The sequence below is a fragment of the Rhinoraja longicauda genome, chromosome 29 (assembly GCF_053455715.1).
Source record: "Rhinoraja longicauda isolate Sanriku21f chromosome 29, sRhiLon1.1, whole genome shotgun sequence".
NCBI classification, from domain to species: Eukaryota; Metazoa; Chordata; class Chondrichthyes; order Rajiformes; family Arhynchobatidae; genus Rhinoraja; species Rhinoraja longicauda.
In genome coordinates this window covers 1,872,458-1,899,483 of record NC_135981.1, presented here as the reverse complement: position 1 = coordinate 1,899,483, position 27,026 = coordinate 1,872,458, and the positions used below count along the sequence as shown (strand labels likewise).

At 48.2% G+C, this 27,026-nt stretch overlaps 1 protein-coding gene across 1 annotated transcript in view; it reads left to right on the top strand.

The window, feature by feature from the left end:
- LOC144607533 (src kinase-associated phosphoprotein 2-like) overlaps positions 1-27,026 on the top strand; it is a 209,206-nt gene that overhangs the window by 4,844 nt on the left and 177,336 nt on the right. The window contains exon 2 of the mRNA XM_078424427.1: positions 9,829-9,934. Within this exon, the coding sequence (XP_078280553.1) occupies positions 9,829-9,934 (106 nt within the window). The remainder of the gene's footprint in view (positions 1-9,828; positions 9,935-27,026) is intronic.

Genomic DNA, 27,026 nt, shown 5'->3' with positions numbered 1-27,026 from the left:
AAATCAATGAACAGCAAGTGGAGGCACTGATGTGCTTTGGTGGCTGTTGCTTCAGTGTGGTTGGACCAGGGCACGCTGTGGGTAATATTAATTCCCAGAAACTCCGTGATCTCAACCGTTTCCTCTTCAGCAGCACTGCTGCCGACTGGGTCACGTACTCCACCCTACTTCCTGACCTCGATGACTAGCTCATTTTGATAACATGGAGGGAAAGGTGGTTGTTTTGATACATGTTATCGGACTATCTTTGATCGGACTTTATTGGCTTCACCTCGCGGTAGACGTTCATCCCTTATTGTGTATCTACGCACTGTAAACGGCTCGATAGTGACCATGTGCGTCTTTGCACAGACGGGTTTGCACGCAACAAAAACTTTTCACTGTACTTCGGTACACGTGACAATAAACTAAACGGAAACTGAACCGAACATGGTTCAGCTCGCCATCTCCTTCATGTTCTCTGTCTTGTCGTTGTTTGAGACCTGGCCTAATGCGGTGGTGTCATCTGCAAACCTATCAATGGAATTCTCTGCCTCAGAAGGCAGTGGAGGCCAGTTCGTTGGATGCTTTCAAGAGAGCTGGATAGAGCTCTTAAGGATAGCGGAGTGAGGGGGTATGGGAGAAGGCAGGAACGGGGTACTGATTGAGAGTGATCAGCCATGATCGCATTGAATGGCGGTGCTGGCTCGAAGGGCTGAATGGCCTACTCCTGCACCTATTGTCTATTGTCTAATGGAGTTTGAGCAGATTTTTTCTTGCCACAGAGTCATGAGTGTACCGAGAGTGGAGTGAGTGAGAGGCTGAGAACGCATCCTAGTGGGTTACTGGTGATGAACATTAACGTGGAGGATGTTTTATTGCCCATCCTTGCTGATTGCGGTCTATGGGTCTGGATGTCAAGGATCCGGTTTGTCAAGGAGGGATGCTGAGTCCCACGTCCATCAGTTTGGAGATGAACGTGGTTGGAATGATGACGTGGAAGGTGAACCTACAGGAGTCTGGCATAGGTGTTATCCCGACATTCCAGGAACACGGATCCTGTTGACTCGCCGAATGTTTACTTTAGAGATACAGCGCGAAAACGGATCTTTCGGCCCAGAGTCTGCACCGACCAGCGATTCCCGCACATTAACATTACCGCTCGCACGCTCGCACACTCACACACTCACACACCTGTACTGCAGAAGGTACACAAGTTTGAAAGCGTGCTCCACCAGACTCTAAATAGTTTTGTTTCCCTAAATAGTTTTGTTTCCCTCTGGTCCTTCTGTAAGCTGGGGACTGTTTGATTCACCTCTTCCCAGTGTTGCAGTGCTAACTTTTTAGGTGCCGGTGCGGCCACTGTTAAATTCCCCGCTGTTTATTGTAGCTTCTTTTGTACCGAGGCGCTGGAGGGGCGTTCCGGTGAGCCCCAGCACTGCACCCCTGCCACGACCCCTCATTGCAGACTTTGTCTCTAGAACTGATGCGCCACACTGCTGAGAACTATTTTCTGTGCTCTGTAACTTCCTCTTCGCCCCAGCTAGTGTGTGTTGCATTGATTCTATCTATGCATGGCATGTCTGATCTGTTTGTGTTGCACGCAAAACAAGGCTTTTCACTGCACCTAGGTATGTGACAATAACAATCCTAAACCTTCAACTGTTTTTTAACGATATTTGTCTCCCTCTTGCTTACTGTGACGAGAGTTTCCAGTTGGTTATGGAGTTGGCAGCCCATGCTGTTGTGTGTGCTCCATCACTGTTTAGATAGTCTAACCACTCACGTCAACAAATGCAAATTCACAAATTGTTTGCTAACTAGATGGGTTGAGGATCCATTTACCAAAGGATCCAATGTTTAAATATGTTTATATATGTGTAGTAAAGAACTGCAGATACTGATTTACACTGAAGATTGACACAAAATGCTGGAGTAACTCAACGGGACAGGCAGCATCTCTGGAGAGAAGAAACGGGTGACGTTTCGGGTCGAGACCCTTCAAGTCAAGTCAAATTTATTTGTCACATACACATACTCGATGTGCAGTGAAATGAAAGTGGCAATGCCTGCGGGTTGTGCACAAAAATAATTACAGTTACAGCATATAAATAAAGTTAATAAGTTACTAAACATAGCACAAAAAGTGTCGACAAAAATTTAGTCTCTGGGGTTATCAAAGTTGACAGTCCTGATGGCCTGTGGGAAGAAGCTCCGTCTCATCCTCTCCGTTTTCACAGCGTGACAGCGGAGGCGTTTGCCTGACCGTAGCATCTGGAACAGTCCGTTACTGGGGTGGCAGGGGTCCCTCATGATCTTGCTTGCTCTGGATCTGCACCTCCTGATGTATAGGTCCTGCAGGGGGACGAGTGTAGTTCCCATGGTGCGTTCTGCCGAACGCACTATTCTCTGCAGGGCCATCCTGTCCTGGGCAGAGCTGTTCCCAAACCAGACTGTAATGTTGCCGGACAGGATGCTCTCTACAGCCCCAGAGTAGAAGCAATGGAGGATCCTCAGCGACACTCTGAATTTCCTCAGTTGTCTAAGGTGTTAAAGGCGCTGCTTAGCCTTACCCACCAGTGCGGCAATGTGCGTTGCCCACGTCAGATCCTCTGAGATGCGGACTCCCAAGTATTTGAAATTGCTCACCCTATCCACAATAGACCCATTTATCTCCAGTGGCGTGTACGTCCTTGGATGTTTAGCCCTTCTGAAGTCCACAATCAGCTCCTTTGTTTTAGTGACATTCAAGAGGAGGCTATTGTCCTGACACCAGAGTGCCAGATCAGCCACCTCCTCCCGGTAGGCCTTCTCATCGTTGTTGGAGATCCGGCCCACCACCACAGTGTCATCAGACTGAGTCAGGGGAGAGGGAAACGAGAGAGAGACAGATATAGAACAAAGAAATGAAAGATACAATAATGAAGGAAACAGTCCTTTGTTAGCTGTGGGCTCGGTGAAAATGAGTTTTACAGACAATTAAATTCACATGGACACCAGTGAAACTTGTACAATGATTAGGATAGGAAGGGACAGAGAGAGAGAGAGAGAGAGGGGATGCAAGGGTTACTTAAAGTTAGAGAAATCAATATTCATACCGCTAGGCTATATGTGTATATAGAAGTTTGTTCTCTTTTATATTGTTTACAGAGTACAATGTTTACATATCCTATTCTGCAAGTAAGAATTTCATTGTGTCTGGGACACACGGCAATGAAACACTCTTGACTCGAGCATTGTCTAACAGTCTGATTAAGCTGCTGCCATTTTGTGCAGGTTTCCCTCCTGGTAGGGTTGCCAACTGTCCCATATTAGACGGGAATATCCCGTATTTTGGGCTAAATTAGTTTGTCCCGTTCGGGACCGCTCTTATCATATCATATCATATATCTACAGCCGGAAACAGGCCTTTTCGGCCCTCCAAGTCCGTGCCGCCCAGTGATCCCCGTACATTAACACTATCCTACACCCACTAGGGACAATTTTTACATTTACCCAGCCAATTAACCTACATACCTGTACGTCTTTGGAGTGTGGGAGGAAACCGAAGATCTCGGAGAAAACCCACGCAGGTCACGGGGAGAACGTACAAACTCCTTACAGTGCAGCACTCGTAGTCAGGATCGAACCTGCGTCTCCGGCGCTGCATTCGCTGTAAAGCAGCAACTCTACCGCTGCGCTACCGTGTCCCGTATTAGTAGGGTTGCCAACTTCCTCACTCCCAAATACGGGACAAAGGGTGACGTCACCGCCCCGTGCCCCACGTGACCTCACCCAGCCAGCGGCCACGTGCTCCTGCTCCACCAATGGCGGCCGCCCGGGCCGGGAGCACTGGCCGCTGGCTGGGTGAGGTCACGTGGGGCGCGGGGCGGTGACCTCATCTTGTCCCGTATTTGGGGGTGAGGAAGTTGGCAACCCTACCTCCTGGTTACTCTTTTCTTTCACTGTGACAGTCTGCACCTTCAACCATTTTTGTATGTATTGAACATTTTAATACTGTGTACACGTATTCTCTCTCCTTCACGTACAGTTTCCCCCCCTTTCTCCGAACTGCAGGTTCACACTTGCATCTCTCACTGCTGAGAAAGCAAGTGACTGGAAGGGGGAATGTCACAGATGGCACAACCCTGAAGCACAAACAGAATGCACTTTTAACAAATGATGAGCGTTTGACAGCACTGGGCCTGTACTCGCTGGAGTTTGCAGGAATGAGGGGGGACCTCTGAAATGTACCGAATATTGAAAGGCCTGGATAGAGTGGATGTGGAGAGGATGATTCCACTGGTGGGAGAGTCTAGGACAAGAAGTCACAGCCTCGGATTTAAAGGACGTTCCATTAGGAAGGAGATGAGGAGGAATTTCTTTGGTCAGAGGGTGGTGAATCTGTGGAATTCTTTGCCTGTGAAGGCCATGTCAATGGATATTTTTAAGGCAGGGATAGATAGTTTCTTGATAATTAAGTGTGTCAGAGGTTACGAGGAGAAGGCAGGCGGGTCGAGTTAGGAGGGAGTGATCGATCAGCCATGATTGAATGGCAGAGTAGATGTGTAGGAAGGAACTGTAGATGCTGATTTGAACCGTAGATGGACACAAAGCTGGAGCAACTCAGTGGGACAGGCAGCATCTCTGGAGAGAAAGAATGGGTGACGTTTTGGGTCTGAAGAAGGGTCTCGACACGAAACGTGACCCATTCCTTCTCTCCAGAGATGCTGCCTGACCCGCTGAGTTACTCCAGCATTTTGTGTCTATCGGCGGAGTAGGCTTGATGGGCCGAAAGGCCTAATTCTGCTCCTATCACATACGACCTTATGAAACATTTGGGCAGCATCTGTGGACAGAGAAACCGAATTAACAATTCGGGTTGAAAAACTTCCATCAGTCGTTGTCTGCATTGCATCAATGTCAAAATTCCAGCCCTTTGAGAACACAATTTCATTTCCTATGAAGTTCTGTATTGTTCCGAGCCAGTGGAAAATGCTGTGGATGTAAAAATACGGTCACTTCTCCAGTTGGCCCTGGGCCTGTTTCCATGCTGTGTATCTGGAGTCTAAACTGAATGAAAGATATGCAAATTCCATCATAGAAGCATAGAAAATAGATGCAGGAGTGGGCCATTCGGCCGTTTGAGCCAGCCATTCCATATGATCATGGCTGATCATCCAAAATTGTTCCTGCTTTCTTACCATATACCTTGATTCTGCCAGCCCTAAGCTCTCTATCTAACTCTCTTGAAAACATCCAGTGACTTGGCCTCCACTGCCTTCTGTGGCAGAGAATTCCACAGTTTCACGCTTTCATTCATTAAACAATGGACAAAAGACAATATATCTCTATATCGCTGTCCAAATCTCTCATTTCCCTTTCCCCTGACTCAGTCTCAACCTGAAACGTCACCCATTCCCTCTCTCCAGAGATGCTGCCTGTCCCTCTCAGTTACTCCAGCATTTTGTCTCTCTTTGGTTTAAACCAGCACCTGCAATTCCTTCTGATTGAAACTAAACATGCAGGTACAGCAAGCAGTGAAGAAAGCTAATTGCTTGTTGGCCTTCATAACGAGAGGATTTAAGTATAGGAGTAAAGAAGTCCTTCTGCAGTTGTACAGGGCCCTGGTGAGACCGCATAGAAACATAGACATAGACACATCTGTAGTATTGTGTGCAGTTTTGGTCTCCTAATTTGAGGAAGGACATCCTTGCTATTGAGGAAGTGCAGCGTAGGTTCACGAAGTTAATCCTCGGGATGGCGGGACTGTCATATGAGGAAAGTTTGGAAAGACTGGGCTTATATTCACTGGACTTTAGAAGGATGAGAGGGGATCTTATAGAAACATATATAATTATAAAAAGGACTGGAGAAGCTAGATGCAGGAAAAATGTTCCCAATGTTGGGGGAGTCCAGAACCAGGGGCCACACAGTCTAAGAATAAAGGGGAGGCCATTTAAAATGGAGATGAGAAACTTTTTCACCCAGAGTTGTGAATTTGTGGAATTCTCTGCCACAGAAGGTAGTGGAGGCCAATTCATTGGGTGAATTTAAAAGAGTTGGATAGAGCTCCAGAAACTAGTGGAATCAAGGGATATGGGAAGAAGGCAGGCTCGAGTTACTGACTGGATGATCAGCCATGATCACAATTAATGGCGGTGCTGGCTCAAAGGGCCAAATTGCCGTCTCCTGCACCTATTTTCTATGTTTCTATGACACACTTTCTCTCAACTGCTAGGTGCGGCATCTGATAACCTCAATACACACAATAAGCAGCTATCTCCACCAATTAAGCAATAAGAACCCAAAGTCATTATCTTCACTCTACATCATAATATATCCTCGGCTATAAAAATGATCCTTCACTGTGGCAGTTGCTTAAACTATGTCTCGGTAGGAACTGCAGGTGCTGGTTTAAGCCGATGATAGGCGCAAAAAGCTGGAGTAACTCAGTGGGACAGGCAGCATCTCGGGAGAGAAAGAATGGGTGATGTTTCGGGTCGAGATGTCTGAAGAAGGGTCACCCATTCCTTCTCTCCAGAGATGCTGCCTGTCCCGTTGAGTTACTCCAGCTTTTTGTGTCTATCTTGGGAAGTTCAGTTGCTGGTTTACATCAAAGATAGGCACAAAATGTATCTTCCCCTTTGCTCTACCTGTTATACTTGAGTTTGATTTGCTTGTGTTATGTTCAGTGTTACCTGATATGATTGAAAAGCATGCAAAACAAAGTGTCTCGCTGTACCTCGGTACACGTGACAATAATAAACCTAGACCTAACATGTTACGGCAGGTTCTAGCTAGCCTCTCTGCCATGTCAAGCTGGGCAAAGTTATCAGCATTGAAAGCTCCCAAATGTACGTTTGTACAAAATATATGTTCCTCACTTGAAGAAACGTTCAATCTTCCCTGGGTTTGGAGCAGGGATCCGAGCCAGCAGCCAAACCGCAGATCTGTCGCTCAGAGTTTGCGCAATCTCTCCGTTCAAACTCAGTAAGCTCACCGCTTAATTTACTGAGGAAATATCTGTGCCTGGATAAATATTTAGCCCTGAAAAATTTCAACTGAAAATAAAACAGATTTGCAGATTATTGTACCAGAGCCATTTAGTCATTTGTTCCACAACTTGGTCCAAAAAAAGTACACATCACAGAATATGCAAGCCTATTTTTGCAAGTAATTTGTATACATTGGATGAAAATTTTCTCAAGTGGCTCATCTGTGCTGGATGAAGTGAGCATTAATTACTTGGCAAATGTGGAAGGATATGACTGTTTAAATGTGCTTGGAGCTCAATAAATGGCACAGCGTTCGTACCATTGCAAGTCTGCGCACGAGAAAGGAATGGCAGAGGATTAGTTTAGAGGTAGAGTGTGGAAACAGGCCCTTCAGCCCACCGGCTCCGTGCCTACCAGTGATCCCCACACATTAACACCATCCTATACACACACACACACACACACACCAGGGACAATTGTTTACATTTACCAAGCCAATTAACCTACAAACCTGTATGTCTTTGGAGTGTGGGATGAAACCGAAGATCTTTGAGAAAACCCACGCAGGTCACGGGGCGAATGTACAAACTCTGTACAGACAGCATCCATAGTCGGAATCGAACCCGGGTCTCGATCAGGTCGGAAACGCCTCTTTTTGCCCATCGAGTCCGGGTTGATCACCTGCTACACTGGCACTCTTACACACTCGGGGCAATTTACAATTTTACCAAAGCCAATTAACCTACAAACCTGCACATCTTTGGAGCGCGGGAGGAAACTGGAACACTCGGGTCACGGGGAGAACGTACAAACTCGGTGCAGACAGCACCCATGGTCAGGATCAAACCTGGGTCTCTGGCGCCGTGAGGCCCCTGTTTCTCTTTCTTCCTCGTCCTCAAATAAGGCGGTCAAAGTGAAATGTTCACTTGCTCTCCAGGCGCATTGACCTGATCAGATGGGAGCTTGCTGATTTTATATCGGGGTTCCCGAGTGTGCAGCTTTGAAAGTGGTCTATCCATTCATCTGCAGACCGCAGCAGGAAGCTTGCACCTTTTTTAATAACAGAAACCTGCTTTAAACCCAGCCTGTCATGGACCAAGTTCCTCCATCTGCTTCTGGCTAGTTTCACAGATTAATTCCAAACATATACCCTTTAATTTGTTTTCATGCCTCGTATGCAGTAAGTGAAGAGATTAATTGCCTATCATAGAAATGTATGTCTACAGCAATGACTCACACAAGTGCACTGATCTGCCTAGACCTGCACTCCTAACAGTAAATATGTAGTTTATTCAACTATTCAACATTCACAACTTAATTACTAATCTGTGCAAGAAGGAACTGCAGATGCTGGTTTAAATCGAAGGTAGACACAAAAAGCTGGAGTAACTCAGCGGGTCAGGCAGCATCTTTGGAGAGAAGGAATGGGTGACGTTTCTGGACGAGACCCTACTTCAGACTGGTTAGGGATAAGGGAAACGAGAGATATAGACGGTGATGTGGAGAGATAAAGAACAAAGAATGAAAGATATGCAAAAAAAGTAACGATGATAAAGGAAACAGGCCATTATTAGCTGTTTGTAGAGTGAAAATGAGAAGCTGGTGTGACTTGGGTGGGGGAGGGATGGAGAGAGAGGGAATGCCGGGACTACCTGAAGTGAGAAGAATCAATATTCACTCCACTGGGCCGAAACATCACCCATTCCTTCTCTCCTGAGATGCTGCCTGACCCGCTGAGTTACTCCAGCTTTTGTGATACCTTCGATTTGTACCAGCATCTGCATTTATTTTCCTACGTTATTAATCTGATGATTCGGATGCCAAATCTTTTTTTTTCCTTCTTGGGTCTTCTCTCTTTTCATGTTTCTTGACTTCATAACTTGTCTTCATATCTGTTCGACCTGCTCACTTAAAAAGAAAATGTTCTCTGCGGTCACGATCTGAAGGTAGCCGGAGAAGTGAGGAACTGCAGATGCTGGAACCTTGAGCAAAAGACAAAGTGCTGGAGGAGGTCAAACCTGTCAGGCAGCATCTTCGTAGGGAATGGATCGGTGATGCTTTGGGTAGGGATCCAGGTCTGAAGAAAGTCCCTGACCCGAAGCAATTGCTTGTCCGTTCCCCCCACAGATGCTGCCTGACCTGCTGAGTTCCTCCAGCCCTTTGTGTTTTGCAGTAGGGTAGCCGTGAGGGGTAAGGGCACTTTTGATGGAACATTTCTGATAACCAAGGACTCAGTGTGTCAGGGTTTATGGGGAGAAGGCAGGATAATGGGGTTGAGAGGGAAAGACAGATCAGCCGTGATTGAATGGAGGAGTAGACTTGATGGGTGGAATGGCCTAATTCTGCTCCAAGAACTTGCCAGTTTAACTGGAAAGACTGAATATCTTGGTTAGCAATGGAACAGTCAGGGGAGGGGGCAGGACAAAGAAAGGATGTCGACGAAGATATGAAGACTAGTAGGAGAACTGGGAAGGGGGAGGGGATAGAGAGGGGAAGCAGAGATTACCTGAAGTTGGAGAAGTCAATGTTCATGCCACTGGGGTGTAAACTGCCCAAGCGAAATGAGGTGCTGTTCCTCCAATTTGCGCTGGGCCTCACTCTGACAATGGAGGAGGCCCAGGACAAAGGTCAGATTGGGGAATGGGGGGGGGGGGGGGGGGATAAAAGTGCTGAGCCACTGGGCGATCAGGTTGGTTGTGACCGACTGAGCGGAGGTGTTGAGCGAAAACGATCGCCGGGCCTGCGCTTGGTCTCGCCGATGTAGAGAAGTTGACACCTGGAGCAGTGGATACAATAGGTGAGGTTGGAGGATTCTCCAGAGAGGCTGCCTGACTTGCTGAGTTACTCCAGCACTTTGTGTCCTTTTCTGCAGACGCGGAGTTCTTTGTGGGCGAGGTTCTTCACGGTGAAAAGCTGAGCAAAAAAACAAAGGATAAAAGAGAGGCACTGCTGGAAGGGTTCCGACAGGTGAAGTACAGGTAAGTGGAATGATTCACAAGAAGCCAATTTGTGAGTTGGCTTTTTAAAAACTTGTCAGCCTGAACAAAAAGGCTTCTGGTATCAGCCCCCAAGCGACATGTGTTGAGCCACGATCTCTATTGATCAGAGACCGCAAATATGCCAGGTGTGTGAACAGCAGAGGAACGGGGAGGGAATGATCAGCTCAGTGTCCAGGTGTGTCGCTGTTAGCTATCCTTGCTCAACTGCCCTGTGGTGAGTTGCATTCAATGCACAGCATGGCGACGGGCCCTTTAGTCCAGGCTACTCATTAGTTTAGACCGAAGATAGACACAAAAAGCTGGAGTAACTCAGCGGGACGGGCAGCATCTCTGGAGAGAAGGGATGGGTGACGTGTCTCGGATTGAGACCCTTCCTCAGACTGAGAGTCGGGGGAAATTTGTTTCAGTTTAGTTTAGCGATACAGCGCGGAAGCAGGTCCCATGGCCCACCGAGTCCACGCCGACCAGGAGTCACCGTACACGAGCACTATCCTACACACACTGGGGACTATGTAGGATTTTGACTGAAACGTATTAAGCTACAAACCTGCACGTCTTTGGAGTGTGGGAGGAAACCGGAGCACCCGGAGAAAACCCACGTGGTCACAGGGAGAACGTGCAGACAACACCTGAGGTCAGGGTGGAACACGGGTCTCTGGCGCCGTGAGGCGGCAACTCTACCGCTGCGCCACCATGCCATAGATTGATGGAATTTAAAGATACAGTAATAAAACAGACACTTGGGGCATCAAGACCACGCCGACCATGGATCACCCGCTCACTTGAGTTCTATGTTATATCACTTCATATCCACTCCCTGCACACTAGGGGCAATTTACAGCCTGTGTGTCTCGGCACAGTTGTTCAGTGACAGAGCTGCTGTCTTGCAGCGCCAGAATTGCTGGTTCGATCCCGACCTCGGCTGCTGTCTGTACGAAGTTTGCATCTTTTCCTTGCGATCGTGTGGGTTTTCTCCGGGTGCTCCGGTTTCCTCCCACATCCCAAAGACCTGCGGGTTTGTAGGTTAATCGGCCCCTCTGTAAAGTGCCCCCAAGTGTGTAGAAAGTGGATGTGAGAGTGGGATAACATAGAACTAGTATGAATGGGTGATCGATGGTCAGCATGGAATTGGTGGGCTGAATGGCCTTCTCCCATGCTGTAGAACTGAACTGAACTAAACGGGAGCATTCGTTCACTCTCGTGTTCCCTCTCTCTGTCTCTCGTTCTTTCTCTCTCTCTCTCTCTCTCTCTCTGTCTCTCGTTCTTTCTCTCTCTCTCTCTCTCTCTCTCTCTAGGCAGCACGGTGGCGTAGCGGTAGAGTTGCTGCCTTACAGCGCCAGAGACCCGGGTTCGATCCCGACTACAGGCGCCGTCTGTCTGGAGTTTGTACCCCTGTGACCTCAGTGGGTTTGCTCCGAGATCTTCGGTTTCCTCCCACACTCCAAAGACGAACAGCTTTATAGGTTAATTGGCTTGCTATGAATGTAAAATAAAATGTAAAATTGTCCTAGTATGTGTAGTATAGTGTTAATGTGCAGGGATCGCTGGTCAGTGCAAACTCAGTGGGCCGAAGGGCCTTTTCCCATGCTATATCTCTAAACTCAACTAAACAACTTTTCTCTCTCTCTCCCCCTCTCCCTCTCGTCCCCTCCCCCTCTCCCTCTCGTCCCCTCCCCCTCGTCCCCTCCCCCTCGTCCCCTCCCCCTCGTCCCCTCCCCCTCGTCCCCTCCCCCTCGTCCCCTCCCCCTCGTCCCCTCCCCCTCGTCCCCTCCCCCTCGTCCCCTCCCCCTCGTCCCCTCGTCCCCTCCCCCTCGTCCCCTCCCCCTCGTCCCCTCCCCCTCGTCCCCTCTCTCTCTCTCTCATGTTTTTTCTGTCCCTCCGGTTCTCTCGCCCTCTGGTTCTCTCACTCTCCCATCTCGTTTCCCTCCCTCCCTCCCTCCCTCCCTCCCTCCCTCCCTCCCTCCCTCCCTCCCTCCCTCCCTCCCTCCCTCCCTCCCTCCCTCCCTCCCTCCCTCCCTCCCTCCCTCCCTCCCTCCCTCCCTCCCTCCCTCCCTCCCTCCCTCCCTCCCTCCCTCCCTCCCTCCCTCCCTCCCTCCCTCCCTCCCTCCCTCCCTCCCTCCCTCCCTCCCTCCCTCCCTCCCTCCCTCCCTCCCTCCCTCCCTCCCTCCCTCCCTCCCTCCCTCCCTCCCTCCCTCCCTCCCTCCCTCGCATGTAGTCAGGTCTACACTTGTATCCAGCCTTGGGCGTGCTACAGGACTTCAAGTTGAAGTGACAGCCACTTGTGTTTGAATAACTACATTTGTTCTTGACAGCGGTTGTTGAGTGAAGTCCAGACAAATGCTCGACTGGAGAGGGTGTTGACAATTTGGAACAGCTGAAGTACAGAGCGTCTAAAACCTGTCAATGTGGAAAAAGTGTCAAACAAAGTTCAGTTAGAGTGAGCTGTGGGGTAAGCAGTGGGCAGGACTGAGAAACGATACTGTAGTTGGGGTTCAACTTGTCTTGACCTCGGTCTATTCGACATTTTGATCTCCATGATCTATTCTACGTTTTCTTAGATCTCCAGCCCCTTTGACCTGTTTTCACACTTTACACTTCCTTATCTATGTATCTCCCTCTCCCCTGACTCTCAGTCTGAAGAAGGGTCTCGACCCCAAAACGTCACCCATTCCATCTCTCTGGAGCTGCTGCCTGTTCCCCTGAGTCACTCCAGCATTTTGTGTCTATCTTCAAGTCAAGTCAAGTTTATTTGTCACATACACATAAATGTGCAGTGAAATGAAAGATTACCCACAGTCCAACAACAAGTGCAATAAAAATAAGCAATAACACACACAATCAAAGAAAAAGAAACGAAAAGAAACATCCATCACAGTGAGTCTCGTCAAGTCACCTCCTCACTGTGAGCTTCAGTTTAAGCCAGCGTCTGCACTTCCTACCTGCACATTTCAACTTATTGAACAACAAATTAAAGCCCTGTTGAACTGTGTCACTAATGCAAAAGACAAATGGAGTGATCTTCCGACTGAGCAGTCGGTGCTCATTGCTTGGGGCATCACAGCTGGTAGCAGAGTCGCTGCCTCACCGCGCCAGAGGCCCGGGTTCCATCCTGACCTTGGGTGCTGTCTGTGGTTTCCGGTCTCCCCCCACATTCCAAAGACGCGTGGGTTTGTAGGTTAATTGTCCCTCGTGTGCAGGGAGTGGGGGAGCAAGTGGGGTAACGCGTGTGGGGGAGGGACAGAATGAGAGGTGAGTGTGGGTGAGGGAGATTTGTTCTGGCAGATGGTCGAACAAATGCGAGAGATCAAAAGGAGACAAAAGTGTCCGATAAGGATAACAGTGAAGTGTAAACCCTCTGGCTTTCGGATAGGCACATGGATAAGCACAAAATTGAGAGATTTGGATCATGTGCAGATAGAGGTTTAATTTAGAATTGTTTTTGGCAGAGACATTGTGGGCTGGTTTAGTTAATTGTCACGTGCACTGAGGTACAGTGAAAAGCCTTTGTGTGCCAACCACAGTGGGAAGACAACACATAGACACATAGAAACATAGGTGCAGGAGGAGGCCATTCGGCCCTTCGAGCCAGCACCACCATTCATTGTGATCATGGCCGATCATCCGCAATCAGTACCCCGTTCCTGCCTTCTCCCGATATCCCTTGATTCCACTAGCCCCTAGAGCTCTATCTAACTCTCTTTTAAATTCATCCAGTGATTTGGCCTCCACTGCCCTCTGTGGCAGAGAATTCCACAAATTCACAACTCTCTTGGTGGAAAAAGTCAAGCCGTCCAGAGTGTACAGATACAGGATAAAGGAAATAATGTTTAGTGTTAGGTAAAGTCTGATTAACGATAGTCCAAGGGTTTCCAATGAGTTTGACGTTTGATGAAGGGGAAAATGCCTGACCGCATCCACGCTGTGAATATACCACCACTTATTCCGACAAACTGCAGTCAGAATATCCCCACAAGTCAACGGATATTTTTAAGGCAGAGATAGACAGAGTCTCGATTAGTGCGGGTGTCGGGGGTTATGGGGAAAAGGCAGACCGCCCCGACATGGCAACTCCAACAACCTGACCGCGGGAGAAGACGGCAGGGGAAGAGAAAATACATTCTGGCCTTCCATCACAGTGAGGAGGTGACTGGAGGAGACTCACTGTGATGGATGTTTCTTTTGTTTGGTGTTGGTTTATGATTGTATTGTGTTATTGCATATTTTTATTGCTTATTCTTATTGGTCTTATTGTTGAACTGCGGGTAATTTTTCATTTCACTGCAGATTTATGTATATGTGACAAATAAATTGACTATTGAGGAGAACGGGGTTGAGAGGGGAAGACAGATCAGCCATGATTGAATGGTGGAGGAGACTTGATGGACCGAATGGCCCAATTCCACTCCTCTGACGTATGAACTCATGAACAATACTCAATTAATCCGCAGAAGGCAGCCCTGTCCGTCAGGAATGGATGTTGTGAACTTTTGTTCTATCCCCTCCTAGGTAATATATTCTTTCTTGGTTGGGGAGCAGGACTTCACATTGTCCTGTAGCTGTGAACTCTCCACAGACCATTATAATTGCAGTAATACGTCCTCATCTTTGACACCAATCTCTGCACAGTGGAGGCCAACGTTCCACTTGCCTTGCCTGTTTATTGCACTTGCATATTACTTTTCCACGATAAGGCACCCTGTTTTCAAACAGCATTAATCGTTGAATAGATTTTTTAAAAAAAACATTTATAAAATTTGCAATTCATTTGTCTTCCCAATGTGAAATCTCCCTGCATCTGCCCCGGCCGGCACGGAGTATGGGAGTGGGCGGTGTGCAGATGGGCACAGTAGAATGGGTCTGCTCCCTCAGTCACTTTGACCCACACCCATTGCCAGCCTTCAGGTGCCTGGGCTTTGAGCTCTGCCATCCTACCCAGCTCCTACAACTCTGCTCTGACCACAAGCTTGTTCCTGGTGTTCAGTTCAGAGATACAACATGTAAACAGGCCCTTCGACCCGCCAAGTCCATGCCGACCATCGATCGCCCGTTCACACTGATTCTAATAATAATAATAATATTAAGTATTAATAATATTAATAATAATATCAGTTTGAAGAAGGGTCTCGACCCAAAACGTCACCAATTCCTTCTCTCCCGAGATGCTGCCTGACCTGCTGAGTTACTCCAGCATTTTGTGAATAAATACCTTCGATTTGTACCAGCATCTGCAGTTATTTTCTTATGATAATATATTTCTTTATTTGTCCCACACCGGGGAAATTTACAGTGTTACAGCAGCAAAGTGGATAGCAAGAGATCATTCATTATAAATAAAAGTAAAGACAAGGATAATTGTCATCAATTTACTGTGTATTCCTTAACTGTTACTGTTGACTGGTCTGCTGGGAGCAGTGCTGGTTGTGCAGTCTCACAGCAGCGGGAAGGAAGGACCTCCTATATCTCTCCTTCACGCACATGGGGTGAAGGAGTCTGTCACTGAAGGAGCTACTCAGTGCAGTGACAGTGTCCTGCATGGGGCGGGAGTCGTTGTCCAGCAGCGATGTTAGCTTTGCCATCACCCTCCTCTCTCCCACCACCTGCACTGAGTTGAGGGGGCAACCCAGGACAGAGCTGGCCTTCCTGACCGGCTTGTCGAGTCTCTTCCCCTCCGCTGCTGAGACGCTATGTGTGGGAAGGAACTGCAGAGGCCGAAAATAGACACAAAATGCTGGAGTAACTCAGCGGGACAGGCAGCGTCTCTGGGTAGAAGGAATGGGTGACGTTTCAGATTTATACTTTTCCTCAGTCTGAAGAAGGGTCGTGACTTAAAACGTCACTCATCACCTCCAGAGAAGCTGCCTGCCTCTCTCACACTAGTTCTATGTCGTCCACTCCCGACACACTGGGGCAGTTTACAGAGGGCAGATTAACCTACAAACCCGCACGTCTGTGGGACGTGGGGGGGAAACCGGAGCACCCGGGGAAAACCCACGAGTCACAGGGAGAATGGGCAAACTCCACACAGACAGCACCCAAAGTCAGGATCAAACTCAGTCCTCTGGCGCTGTGAGGCAGCGTCTTATCAGCTGCTCCACCATGCCTCCTGTATATTGTTTAGTATCGCTTTGCAGTTTAATGTGGATAAGTGTGAGGTTATCCACTTTGGTGGTAAGAATAGGAAGGCAGAGTATTATCTGAATGGTGTCAAGTTAGGAAAAGGGGACGTCCAACGAGATCTGGGTGTCCTAGTGCATCAGTCACTGAAAGGAAACATGCAGGTACAGCAGGCTGTGAAGAAAGCCACTGGAATGTTGGCCTTCATAACAAGAGGAGTTCAGTATAGGAGCAACGAGGTCCTTCTGCAGTTGTACAGGGCCCTAGTGAGACTGCACCCAGAGTACTGTGTGCAGTTTTGGTCTCCAAATTTGAGGAAGGATATTCTTGCTATTGAGGGCATGCAGCGTAGGTTTACTAGGTTAATTCCTGGAATGGCGGGACTGTCATATGTTGAAAGACTGGAGAGACTAGGCTTGTATACACTGGAATTTAGAAGGATGAGAGGAGATCTTATCGAAAAGTATAAGATTATTAAGGGGTTGGACACGTTAGAGGCAGGAAACGTGTTCCCAATGTTGGGGGAGTCCAGAACAAAGGGCCACAGTTTAAGAATAAGGGGTAGGCCATTTAGAACTGAGATGAGGAAAAACTTTTTCAGTCAGAGAGTTGTGAATCTGTGGAATTCTCTGCCTCAGAAGGCAGTGGAGGCCAATTCTCTGAATGCATTCAAGAGAGAGCTAGATAGAGCTCTTAAGGATAGCGGAGTCAGGGGGTATGGGGAGAAGGCAGGAACTGGGTACTGATTGAGAATGATCAGCCATGATCACATTGAATGGCGGTGCTGGCTCGAAGGGCCGAATGGCCTCCTCCTGCACCTATTGTCTATTGTCTATTACTACTTTTCTGCATTTGCGATGCTATTATAGATGTTGTATTTTCTCATGCACTTCAAGTATTTTAGCCTTGGTACAATGATTAGTTTACTCGATGCATTGCTAAAAAAAACTCCCCTGGTTCTGCTTTGAAATACAGAGCTGCAGTTAGATTGCTTATGACTTCCTTCCGACCACATTGCCCACACGTACGTTTATCAGCGTTCATCTCAGGTTTGCATTTTTGCAGCAAGGTGAATTGTTGGTGCTCATCTGTGCTACTGACTCTGTTAACTGTGTTTTCACACAAATCCCCCAGCAAGGTATTTAATACAGTTTCCACTGCTCAAAGTCAAAGGGGAAAGGAGCTTGACACAAACAGCCTTGGTCGCTCGTTAGTTTAGAACAATTCCACAAAGCATGATAAGTTTGCATTGTTTCTGAATGTATCAAATAACATTGTATTCTGCAAGAGTTCCTTCTGAGAAGGAATTACAGATACTGGTTTACACCAAAGAAAGGCACAAAATGCTGGAGTAACTCAGTGCGCTGCGACACAGTATCACAGTGGTAGAGTTGCTGCCTTACAGCGCCAGAGCCCCGGGTCCGATCCTGACTACAGGTGTTGACTGTACGAAGTTTGTACGTTCTCCCTGTGACTGCATGGGTTTTCTCCGGGTGCTCCGGTTTCCTCCCACATTCCAAAGACTTGCAGGTTTGTAGGTTAATTGGCTTCAGTAAATTGTCCCCAGTGTGCAGGATAGATCTAATGTACGGGTGATCAACATGGTGCAGTAGTGGGCTGGTGGGATGAGCATAGATGGGACATCCCGGTCGGCATGGCCAAGTTGGGCTGAAGGGCCTGTCTCCACGCCGTATGACTGAGATTCCAAGTTTCTGCTGGTCCTCAACTATGTTCAGAACCATGAATGTCTTGTTGGGGTAAATGGAACTGTGTATGCAGAGGCAGAAAGTCCTAACTAAAAGATAGATTTAATCTGAAGAAGGGTCCCGGCCTGAAACGTCCCCCATTCCTTCTCTCCAGAGATGCTGCCCGACCCGCTGAGTTTCTCCGGCTTTTTGTGTCTATCTTTGATAAATGTAATAAGATTAATAAAAGATCCATTGATTAAAAACTTTATAATAAAACATCTCCTTGTTCTGCATCAGCAGTACCACGGGGGATTGGCTGTTAAACAGCCACAAATCTTTATTTCATCAAGTTTCCTAATAGATTTTTTAAATGTTAATTCCCATCCCCATGTTCAGGGTCACTTTTCTAGTCAGCGCCTTTCTCTGGTCCTGCAGCACCGCCAGTGGTGGGAGGGCACAATGACAGCACAATGCCTTTAGTATAGTTTAGAGATACAGCGCAGAAACAGGGCCCTTCGGCTCACCGAGTCCACGCTAACCAGCGATCCCCACACATTAACCCTATCCTACACATACTAGGGACATTTTTTTACACCTACGACAAGCCAATTAACCAATAAACCTGTACGTCTTTGGAGTGTGGGAGGAAACCGAAGATGTCAGAGAAAACCCACGCAGGTCACGGGGAGAACGTGCAAACTCCGTACGGACAGCATCCCTAGTCGGGATCGAACCCGGGTCTCTGGCGCTGCAAGAGCTGTAAGGCAGTAACTCTACCGCTGCGCCACCGTGCAGCACGATAACGTGCAATGCGTCTCATGCAACAGTTGATGTCAAAGGGGTGGAAATGTGTAATGGAAATAAAACGGTGGTGGAATGCAACAATGATCAAGGAAACGGTCCATTGTTAACTGTGGGCGAAGTGAAACTACATTTGCACAGACAATGTAACACAGGAGGACGACAGTGAAACTAGTAGGATGACTCGGGTGGGGGAGGGAAGTACAGAGAGGGGGTGCAAGGGTAACTTGGAGTTAGAGGAGTCAATGTTCGGAGCACTGGGGTGTAAGCTGCCCACGCGAGGTGCTGTTCCTCCATTTTGTGTTTTGCCTCATTCTGAAACCCTGCTTTGTGGAATTGTTCTAAACTAACGAGCGACCAAGGCTGTTTGTGTCAAGCTTTCCATTATGTGCCCCAACACAAACAGCCTTGGTCGCTCGTTAGTTTAGTTTAGAGATGTAACATGGGCACAGGACCTTCGGCCCACTTAGTCCACGCCGACCGGTGATCACCCCTTCACTAGTTACATCCTACACACGAGGGACAATTTAACTGAGGACAATTAACCTACAAACACGCACATCTTTGGAGTGTGGGAGGAAGCTGGAGCACCCGGAGAAAACCCACGCAGGTCACGGGGAGAACATACAAACTCCGTACAGACAGCACCCGTGGTCAGGATCAAAACCGGGTCTCTGGCTTCGTAAGGTGACAACTCTACCGCTGCGCCATCGTGCCACTATTGTGGTAGCCAGTTCCACCTTGTTAGGTGACTACAGGGCAAAAACCTTCTCCTGAAGAGATCACAAGATCAAATGTGATAGGAGCAGAATTAGGCCATTTGGCTCATTGTCTACTCCTCCATTCAATCATGACTGATCTATCTCTCCCTCCTAACCCCATTCTCCTGCCTTCTCCCCATAACCTCTGACACCCGTACTAAATAAGAATCTATCTATCTCTGCCTTAAATATAACCACTGACTTCAAGTCAAGTCAAGTCAAATTTATTTGTCACATACACATACACGATGTGCAGTGAAATGAAAGTGGCAATGCCTGCGGGTTGTGCACAAAAAGAATTACAGTTACAGCATATAAATAAAGTTAATAAGTTACTATTAGTGTAGACAAAAATTTAGTCTCTGGGGTTATAAAAGTTGACAGTCCTGATGGCCTGTGGGAAGAAGCTCCGTCTCATCCTCTCCGTTTTCACAGCGTGACAGCGGAGGCGTTTGCCTGATCGTAGCATCTGGAACAGTCCGTTACTGGGGTGGCAGGGGTCCCTCATGATCTTGCTTGCTCTGGATCTGCACCTCCTGATGTATAGGTCCTGCAGGGGGACGAGTGTAGTTCCCATGGTGCGTTCTGCCGAACGCACTACTCTCTGCAGGGCCATCCTGTCCTGGGCAGAGCTGTTCCCAAACCAGACTGTAATGTTGCCGGACAGGATGCTCTCTACAGCCCCAGAGTAGAAGCAATGAAGGATCCTCAGAGACACTCTGAATTTCCTCAGTTGTCTAAGGTGGTAAAGGCGCTGCTTAGCCTTACCCACCAGTGCGGCAATGTGCGTTGCCCATGTCAGATCGTCTGCGATGCGGACTCCCAAGTATTTAAAACTGCTCACCCTATCCACAATAGACCCATTTATCTCCAGTGGCGTGTACGTCCTTGGATGTTTAGCCCTTCTGAAGTCCACAATCAGCTCCTTTGTTTTAGTGACATTCAAGAGGAGGCTATTGTCCTGACACCAGAGTGCCAGATCAGCCACCTCCTCCCGGTAGGCCTTCTCATCGTTGTTGGAGATCCGGCCCACCACCACAGTGTCATCAGCAAACTTGATGATGGAGTTTGAGCTGAACCTGGCCCCACAGTCGTGTGTACAGGGAGTACAGTAGGGGGCTAAGACGCAGCCCTGGGGGGATCCTATGTTCAGGGTGAGGGAGCTAGATGTGTGTTCCCCCATCCTGACCACTTGGGGCCTGGCAGTGAGAAAGTCCAGGACTCAGGCACACAGAGGGGTGCTAAGCCCCAGTTCCGCAGCTTCTCAACCAGTCTGCTGGGGACTATTGTGTTGAATGCTGAACTAAAGTCAATGAACAGCATCCTCACATAGCCCCCTGGTTGTCCAGATGAGAGAGAGCGGTGTGTAGAACCTGGGAGACCGCATCATCCGTGGACCTGTTCGGACGGTATGCGAACTGTAGTGGGTCCATGTTGCGAGGAAGGAGGGCGCAGATGTGCTTCTTGACTAGCCTCTCAAAGCATTTCATGACAACCGAGGTGAGGGCCACCGGTCGGTAGTCATTTAAACACGCTGGAGAGGCATTCTTTGGCACCGGTACAATGATGGATCTTTTGAAGCATGCAGGGACCACGGACTTTGCCAAGGAGAGGTTGAATATTGTGGTGAGCACTGGAGCAAGCTGAGTAGCACAAGACTTTAGTACTCGCCCAGATATACCATCTGGGCCTCCAGCTTTCCTCGTGTTCACACGCGTCAGAGCCCACCTCACCTCATGCTCGGACACCGAGAATGTGTGCACATCCCCGGCGGTGGATCCCCCTCCAGCCTCGCTAGCCAGCGCCCCCTCGGTGCTGTTTTTAGACGGCGAGCTGGTGGTGTTACCCGTCTCAAACCGTGCGTAAAAAGAGTTCAGGTCATCAGCTAAGGAGGAGCCGGCACTTCCGGTTGAGGGGGTGCTGGACCTGTAGCTAGTTATGGTCCGTAGCCCCTGCCAAAGGTGCCTGGTGTCCTGCTGCTCCACTTGGCCTCCACTTGGCCTCCACAGCCTTCTGTGGCAAAGAATTCCACAGATTCACCATCCTCTAACTGAAGACATTCCTCCATCTTCCTAAAAGAACGTCCTTTAATTCTGAGGCTGTGCCCTCTGGTCCTAGACTCTCCCACTGGTAGAAACATCCTCTCCACATCCACTCTATCCAGGCCTTTCACTATTCTGTATGTTTCAATGAGGTCCCCCCCCTCTTTCTTCTAAACTCCAGCGAGTACAGGCCCAGTGCCGACAAACGCTCATCATACGTTAACCTAAATCATTCCGCAAGATAAATTAATTGCTGGCCATCCCAGGGAGGGCTTGGCAGAAGCGGTTTGTAAATCACTTAAGTGCGAGTTTATAATTCAGCAAATGACAGTGATCTGGTAGTTGGCATCTAGGCTCAACAGACAAGCTGAACTGAAGATGCTTAGCAACTAATCGCATCGATTGCCAGCTACTTTGGAGTTGTTTCAAGGTTGTAATTCAATCCTGTAATCCTGGCTGGCTATAAACAGCTCCAGTTTCACAGAGATCGTTTATAAAGTTACCTCAACCCAGCAGTTGTGCTTCTGCACAATAATCAGTACTGGCCCCTTGCAGTTTTGATGGGTTGAGGTAACTTTATAAACGATCCTTGATGGGTTTTGGCATGGCCCAGTGTCCAGTCACCAGTTAGCTTCTACCCTCTACCCTGCACGTCTCACTTGCTAAACCCCAGATCATGCTGGTTACAAGTGCGTGAACTTGTTTGATCCATCGGGCGATGTGGACTACGAGTGAAAGCAGGCAAACCCAGTCCGGAGCAGATCAAAAAGCAAATGCAATTCATGCATCGGGTTCGGTCCAGTCATTCCATGTGAAATGTGAGAAAGAACTGCAGATAGACGCAAAATGCTGGAGTGACCCAGCGGGACAGGCAGCATAGGCAGACAAGGAATAGGTGATGTTTCGGGTCGAGGGCCTTCTTCAGGCTGAGAACTTCAGTCGCTGGTTTACACCAAGGAAGACACAAAATGCTGGAGTAATTCAATGGTCAGGCAACATCTCTCAGGATACTGTGTAGGAACAATGGGTCAGGCAACATCTCTCAGGATACTGTGTAGGAAGGAATTGAACATACTGGTTGACACCAAAGAAAGACACAACATGCTGGAGTAACTCAATGATTTGGATGAGAACATACTGGGCAAGATTAGCAATTTTGCTGATGATACAAAAGTGAGTGGTTTTGCAGATAGTGAAGATGGTTGTGAAAGATTGCAGCAGGATCTGGATCGATTGGCCAGGTGGGCGGAGGAATGGTTGATGGAATTTAATACATAAAAGTGTGAGGTGTTGCATTTTGGGATGTCGACTAAGGGCAGGACCTACACAGTAAATGGTAGTCCCCTGGGTAGTGTTGTAGAGCAGAGGGATCTAGGAGTACAGGTGCATGGTTCCTTGAAGGTCGAGTCGCAGGTAGATAATAGGTGGTCAAAATGCTTTTGGCACTTTGGCCTTCATCAGTCAGCGTTTTGAGTATAGAAGTTGGAGGTCATGTTGCAGATGTATAAGATATTGGTGAGACCGCGTTTAGAATATTGTGTTCAGTTCAGGGCACCATGTTATAGCAAGGATATTGTCAAGCTTGAAAGGGCTCAGAAAAAGATGTACAAGGATGTTTCCAGAACTAGAGGATGTGAGCTATTGGGAGAGGTTGAGTAGGCTGGGTCTCTATTCCATGGAGACTGTATTCCAGAGTCTGAAGAAGGGTCTCAACCCGAAAGATCATCCAGTCCTCTCCAGAGATGCTGCCCGTCCGCTGAGTTACTCCAGATTTTTGTGCCTTATCCACAATTGTTCATTGTTGGTTGTGGATGAGGTGATTAGAAAGGCATACAAACTGTGAAACTAGCAGGATAACAGTGAAACTAGGATGACTAGAGTGTGGGAGAGATGGAGAGTGGGAGAGAGAGTGGGAGAGAGAGAGAGAGGGAGAGAGAGAGAGAGAGCGAGAGAGAGAGGAGAGAGAGAGAGAGAGGGAGAGAGAGAGAGAGAGAGAGAGGAGAGAGAGAGGGAGAGAAGAGAGAGAGAGAGAGAGAGAGGAGAGAGAGAGAGAGAGAGAGAGAGAGAGAGAGAGAGAGAGAGAGAGAGAGAGAGAGAGAGAGAGAGAGAGAGAGAGAGAGAGAGAGAGAGAGAGAGAGAGAGAGAGAGAGAGAGAGAGAGAGAGAGAGAGAGAGAGAGAGAGAGAGAGAGAGAGAGAGAGAGAGAGAGAGAGAGAGAGAGAATGAGAGAGAGAATGAGAGAGAATGAATGCAAGGGTCACTTGAAATGAGATGAATTAATATTCACACCCCTGGGTTGTGAGCTCGAAAGGTCATCTACCCCGTTGCTCCACAGATGCTGCCTGGACCCGCTGAGTTACTCCAGCATTGTGTGTTTATCCTCTGCATCAACCAGCATCTGCAGTTCCTTCCTAAACAGTGAGGTCAATAGTATTGGAGAGAATTATACGCCTGACCTCATCACCTACTGGAGGGACGTGTTGCCGGAGAGCCAAGTCCATGTACAGAGCAAATCAAATGCATGTTTTTCTGGGTCAATCGGGCTCCTTGTTTCGTTGGTAATTGCACAAGATGCTGATCAGGGTATAACTTTGCTACTTCTGTGAGATCACATCTGCTAGATTAGCATAAGCATATTTAATCAGTGTGTGTGTTTTTTTTTGTAGACTCCAGCACATGGTAGGCTTCAATGGTAACCTTTCAGATAACAGGCTACAGTTATTTCACTTCAGCCTTGCCTAATACATCAATGTCAGGCATAAACATTTGCAGACCATTATTTAATTCGGAGTTCGGTTGGTTCTGGAGGGCTGCCATGGTTGTAACAAGCTCTGATTGGGACTGGAGCTCTTCTGTATTGCTAGTAGTTCCGCAGATCAATGTGGCCAACCCCGGCAGCTCTGCGCTGCGCTGCGCCACGCCGCTGAGTTTATCGAGGACTCGAAGAAGCCGGGCATTGATGCTGAAATGTGGAAGAGTCATTTGATATTTATTAACCCTCGCAAATTGATGCTGTAGATGCAGACAGCAGGCAAGGCCGGCGCGGTGATTTATGTTCTGTGTACAGTTGACTCATTCAGTCCTGGCAGCGGCGGGGTTTGTAAAAATGAAAACAACACCATCGCATTTGCATTTTAACCGTTGAATGACTCTTTCCATTCCTCCACTGCCAACAATAATAATGTGGCGGAGTTCAGAACACTTGGCTGTGCAAGGAATGCCAGCATCCAATTTGTACTCTGGCACATGAAGAATGTTTGCTTTCTTTGGATGGTTTTAACATAAGTGCCGCTATGTGTTTTTTGTTCTGGCCTTTTCTTGCCTCCGGTTCCCTCACCTCTGCATTCAGTCTGAAGAAGGGTCCCGGCACAAAACATCACCCATTCCCTCTCTCCACAGATGCTGCCTGACCCGCTGAGTTACTCCAGCACTTTGGTCAGAAGGCCATAAGCTCTACTCCGCCATTCAATCATGGCTGATCTAACCCTCCCTCCTAACCCCATTCTCCTGCCTTCCCCCCTGACACAGGTAATAATCAAGAATCTATCTATCTCTGCCATTGATTTGGCCTCCACAGCCTTCTGTGGCAATGAATTCCACAGATTCACCACCCCCTGGTTAAAGAAATCTCTCCTCATTTCCTTCCTAAAAGAAGCCCTTTCATTCTGAGGTTGTGCCCTCTGGTCCTAGACTCTCCCACTAGTGGAAACATCCTCTCCACATCCACTCTATCCAAGCATTCCAAATACAACATTGAAGTCCGATAAACTCCGACTGCTGGTGGATCTGCTGGTGGATCTGCTGGTGGATCTGCTGGTGGATCTGCTGGTGGATCTGCTGGTGGATCTGTTGGTGGATCTGTTGGTGTCTTGTTGGGCCTGCTGATTCTGCTGGTTTTCCTGCCTTGTTGTGCTCGTTATGGAGCTGATTCAATGATACTTAATGCTGGAATTACTCAGCGGGTCAGGCAGCAGGACAAAAGGAATGTATCTATCTTCTATTTTATTTTCTCTCTTGTATGACTGTTACGCTGAGAGTGCGGATTGTTATTTTTCCTCAATGATGCAGCTTGCAATTTAGTTTGCGTTTCACGATGGTGGCAACGGCCCATCAAGTTACAGTCACTGGAGAGGGGCTGTTGAGTTTGGGTTGTTGAGTTCGAGGTCACGGTTCAATGGCTCAATGGTGTTGTTGTAATCGCATGTGCTAAACGCACAGTAAAATTCTTTTCTCACAAACAGTCCAGTAGAGTATTCCCAAACGTAAGCACGTCCTCGATTAGCAGATTGGACATGAATAGTCTACCGATCCCACATGCAAGAGGGGCCATGTTTTGGCGCCGTTTTCAAAGTCCAGTCCGTGCTCTAGTTGTTATGAGCGGTGCCCGATCTAGGCGAGGCCCAGGCTGCTGCAGGGCCTCCAGCCATCGCCCTGCCCTCCCTTGGATGACCAGTGAACCCACGTCCCTCTCCTCTCCTTTCCTATCCTCACCCGTCCACCTTCGCCCGCAGGTGAGCCAGACCCCGGTCCCCTCCCCTCCCCTCCCCTCCCCTCCCCTCCCCTCCCCTCCCCTCCCTTCTGTATTCCAAAGACATTTGGGTTTGTGGGTTGTCGAGGTTGGAACTGCAGATGCTGGTTTACACCGAAGACAGACAAAAATTGCTGGAGTAACTTGGCAGGTTAGGAGGCATCTTTGGAGAAAAGGAATAGGTGACATTTCAGTTTGAGTCCCTTCTTCGGAACCTATTCCTTTTCTCCAGAGATGCTGCCTGACCCACTGAATTATTCCAGTATTTCATGTCTATCTCAGGTTTGTAGGTTAAGTGGCTTCTGTAAAATTGTCCTTGTGTAGGATGGGACTGTTGTCTGGGTGTTTGCTGGTTGGCATGGACTCGGTGGGCAGAAGGGCCTGCTTCCACATTCTATCACTAAACTAAACTAAAATGCAGATGCGTTGATGGGGCCGGGCAGCATCTGTGGGGAGAGAAACAAGGTTAACTTCCAGTTGCACATTCTTTGTCATCTCTGTTATTTGTAATGTTGCATTTGTTTTGCTGGGCCTTCTCAGAAGGCTCCTAAAACCCTGCCTCACGTGGGTCCAAAGTTGTGTCAGAATAGGGATAGCACTTGGAATCAGAGTCATATAAGCACAGAAACAGGCCCTTCAGCGCACCTTGTCCATTCTGACCAAGATGCCCCATCTGCACCAGTCTCTTTTGCCCGTGCTTAGTTTAGTTTGGGTTTTGAGATACAGCATGAAAACAGGTCCTTCGGCCCACCGAGTCCGCGCCGACCAGCTATCCCCGCACATTAACACTATCCTACACACACCAGGGACAATTTATATTTATACCAAGCCAATTAACCAACAAACCTGCAAGTCCTTGGAGTGTAGGAGGAAACCGAAGATCTCAGAGTAAAACTCACGCAGGTCATGGGGAGAACGTACAAACTCCAGACAGACAGCGCCCGTAGTCAGGATTGAACCTGGGGCTCTGGCGCTGTGAGGCAGCAACTCTACCGCTGCGCCACCGTGCCAATAAAGCTCGGCACATATCCCTCTAAGCCTTTCCTATCCACGTGCCTGTCTAAACGGCTTTTAAATGTTGTTATAGTACCTGTCTCTTAAAGGACCACTGGTGAGACGATTGGCCTTTTGACCCTCT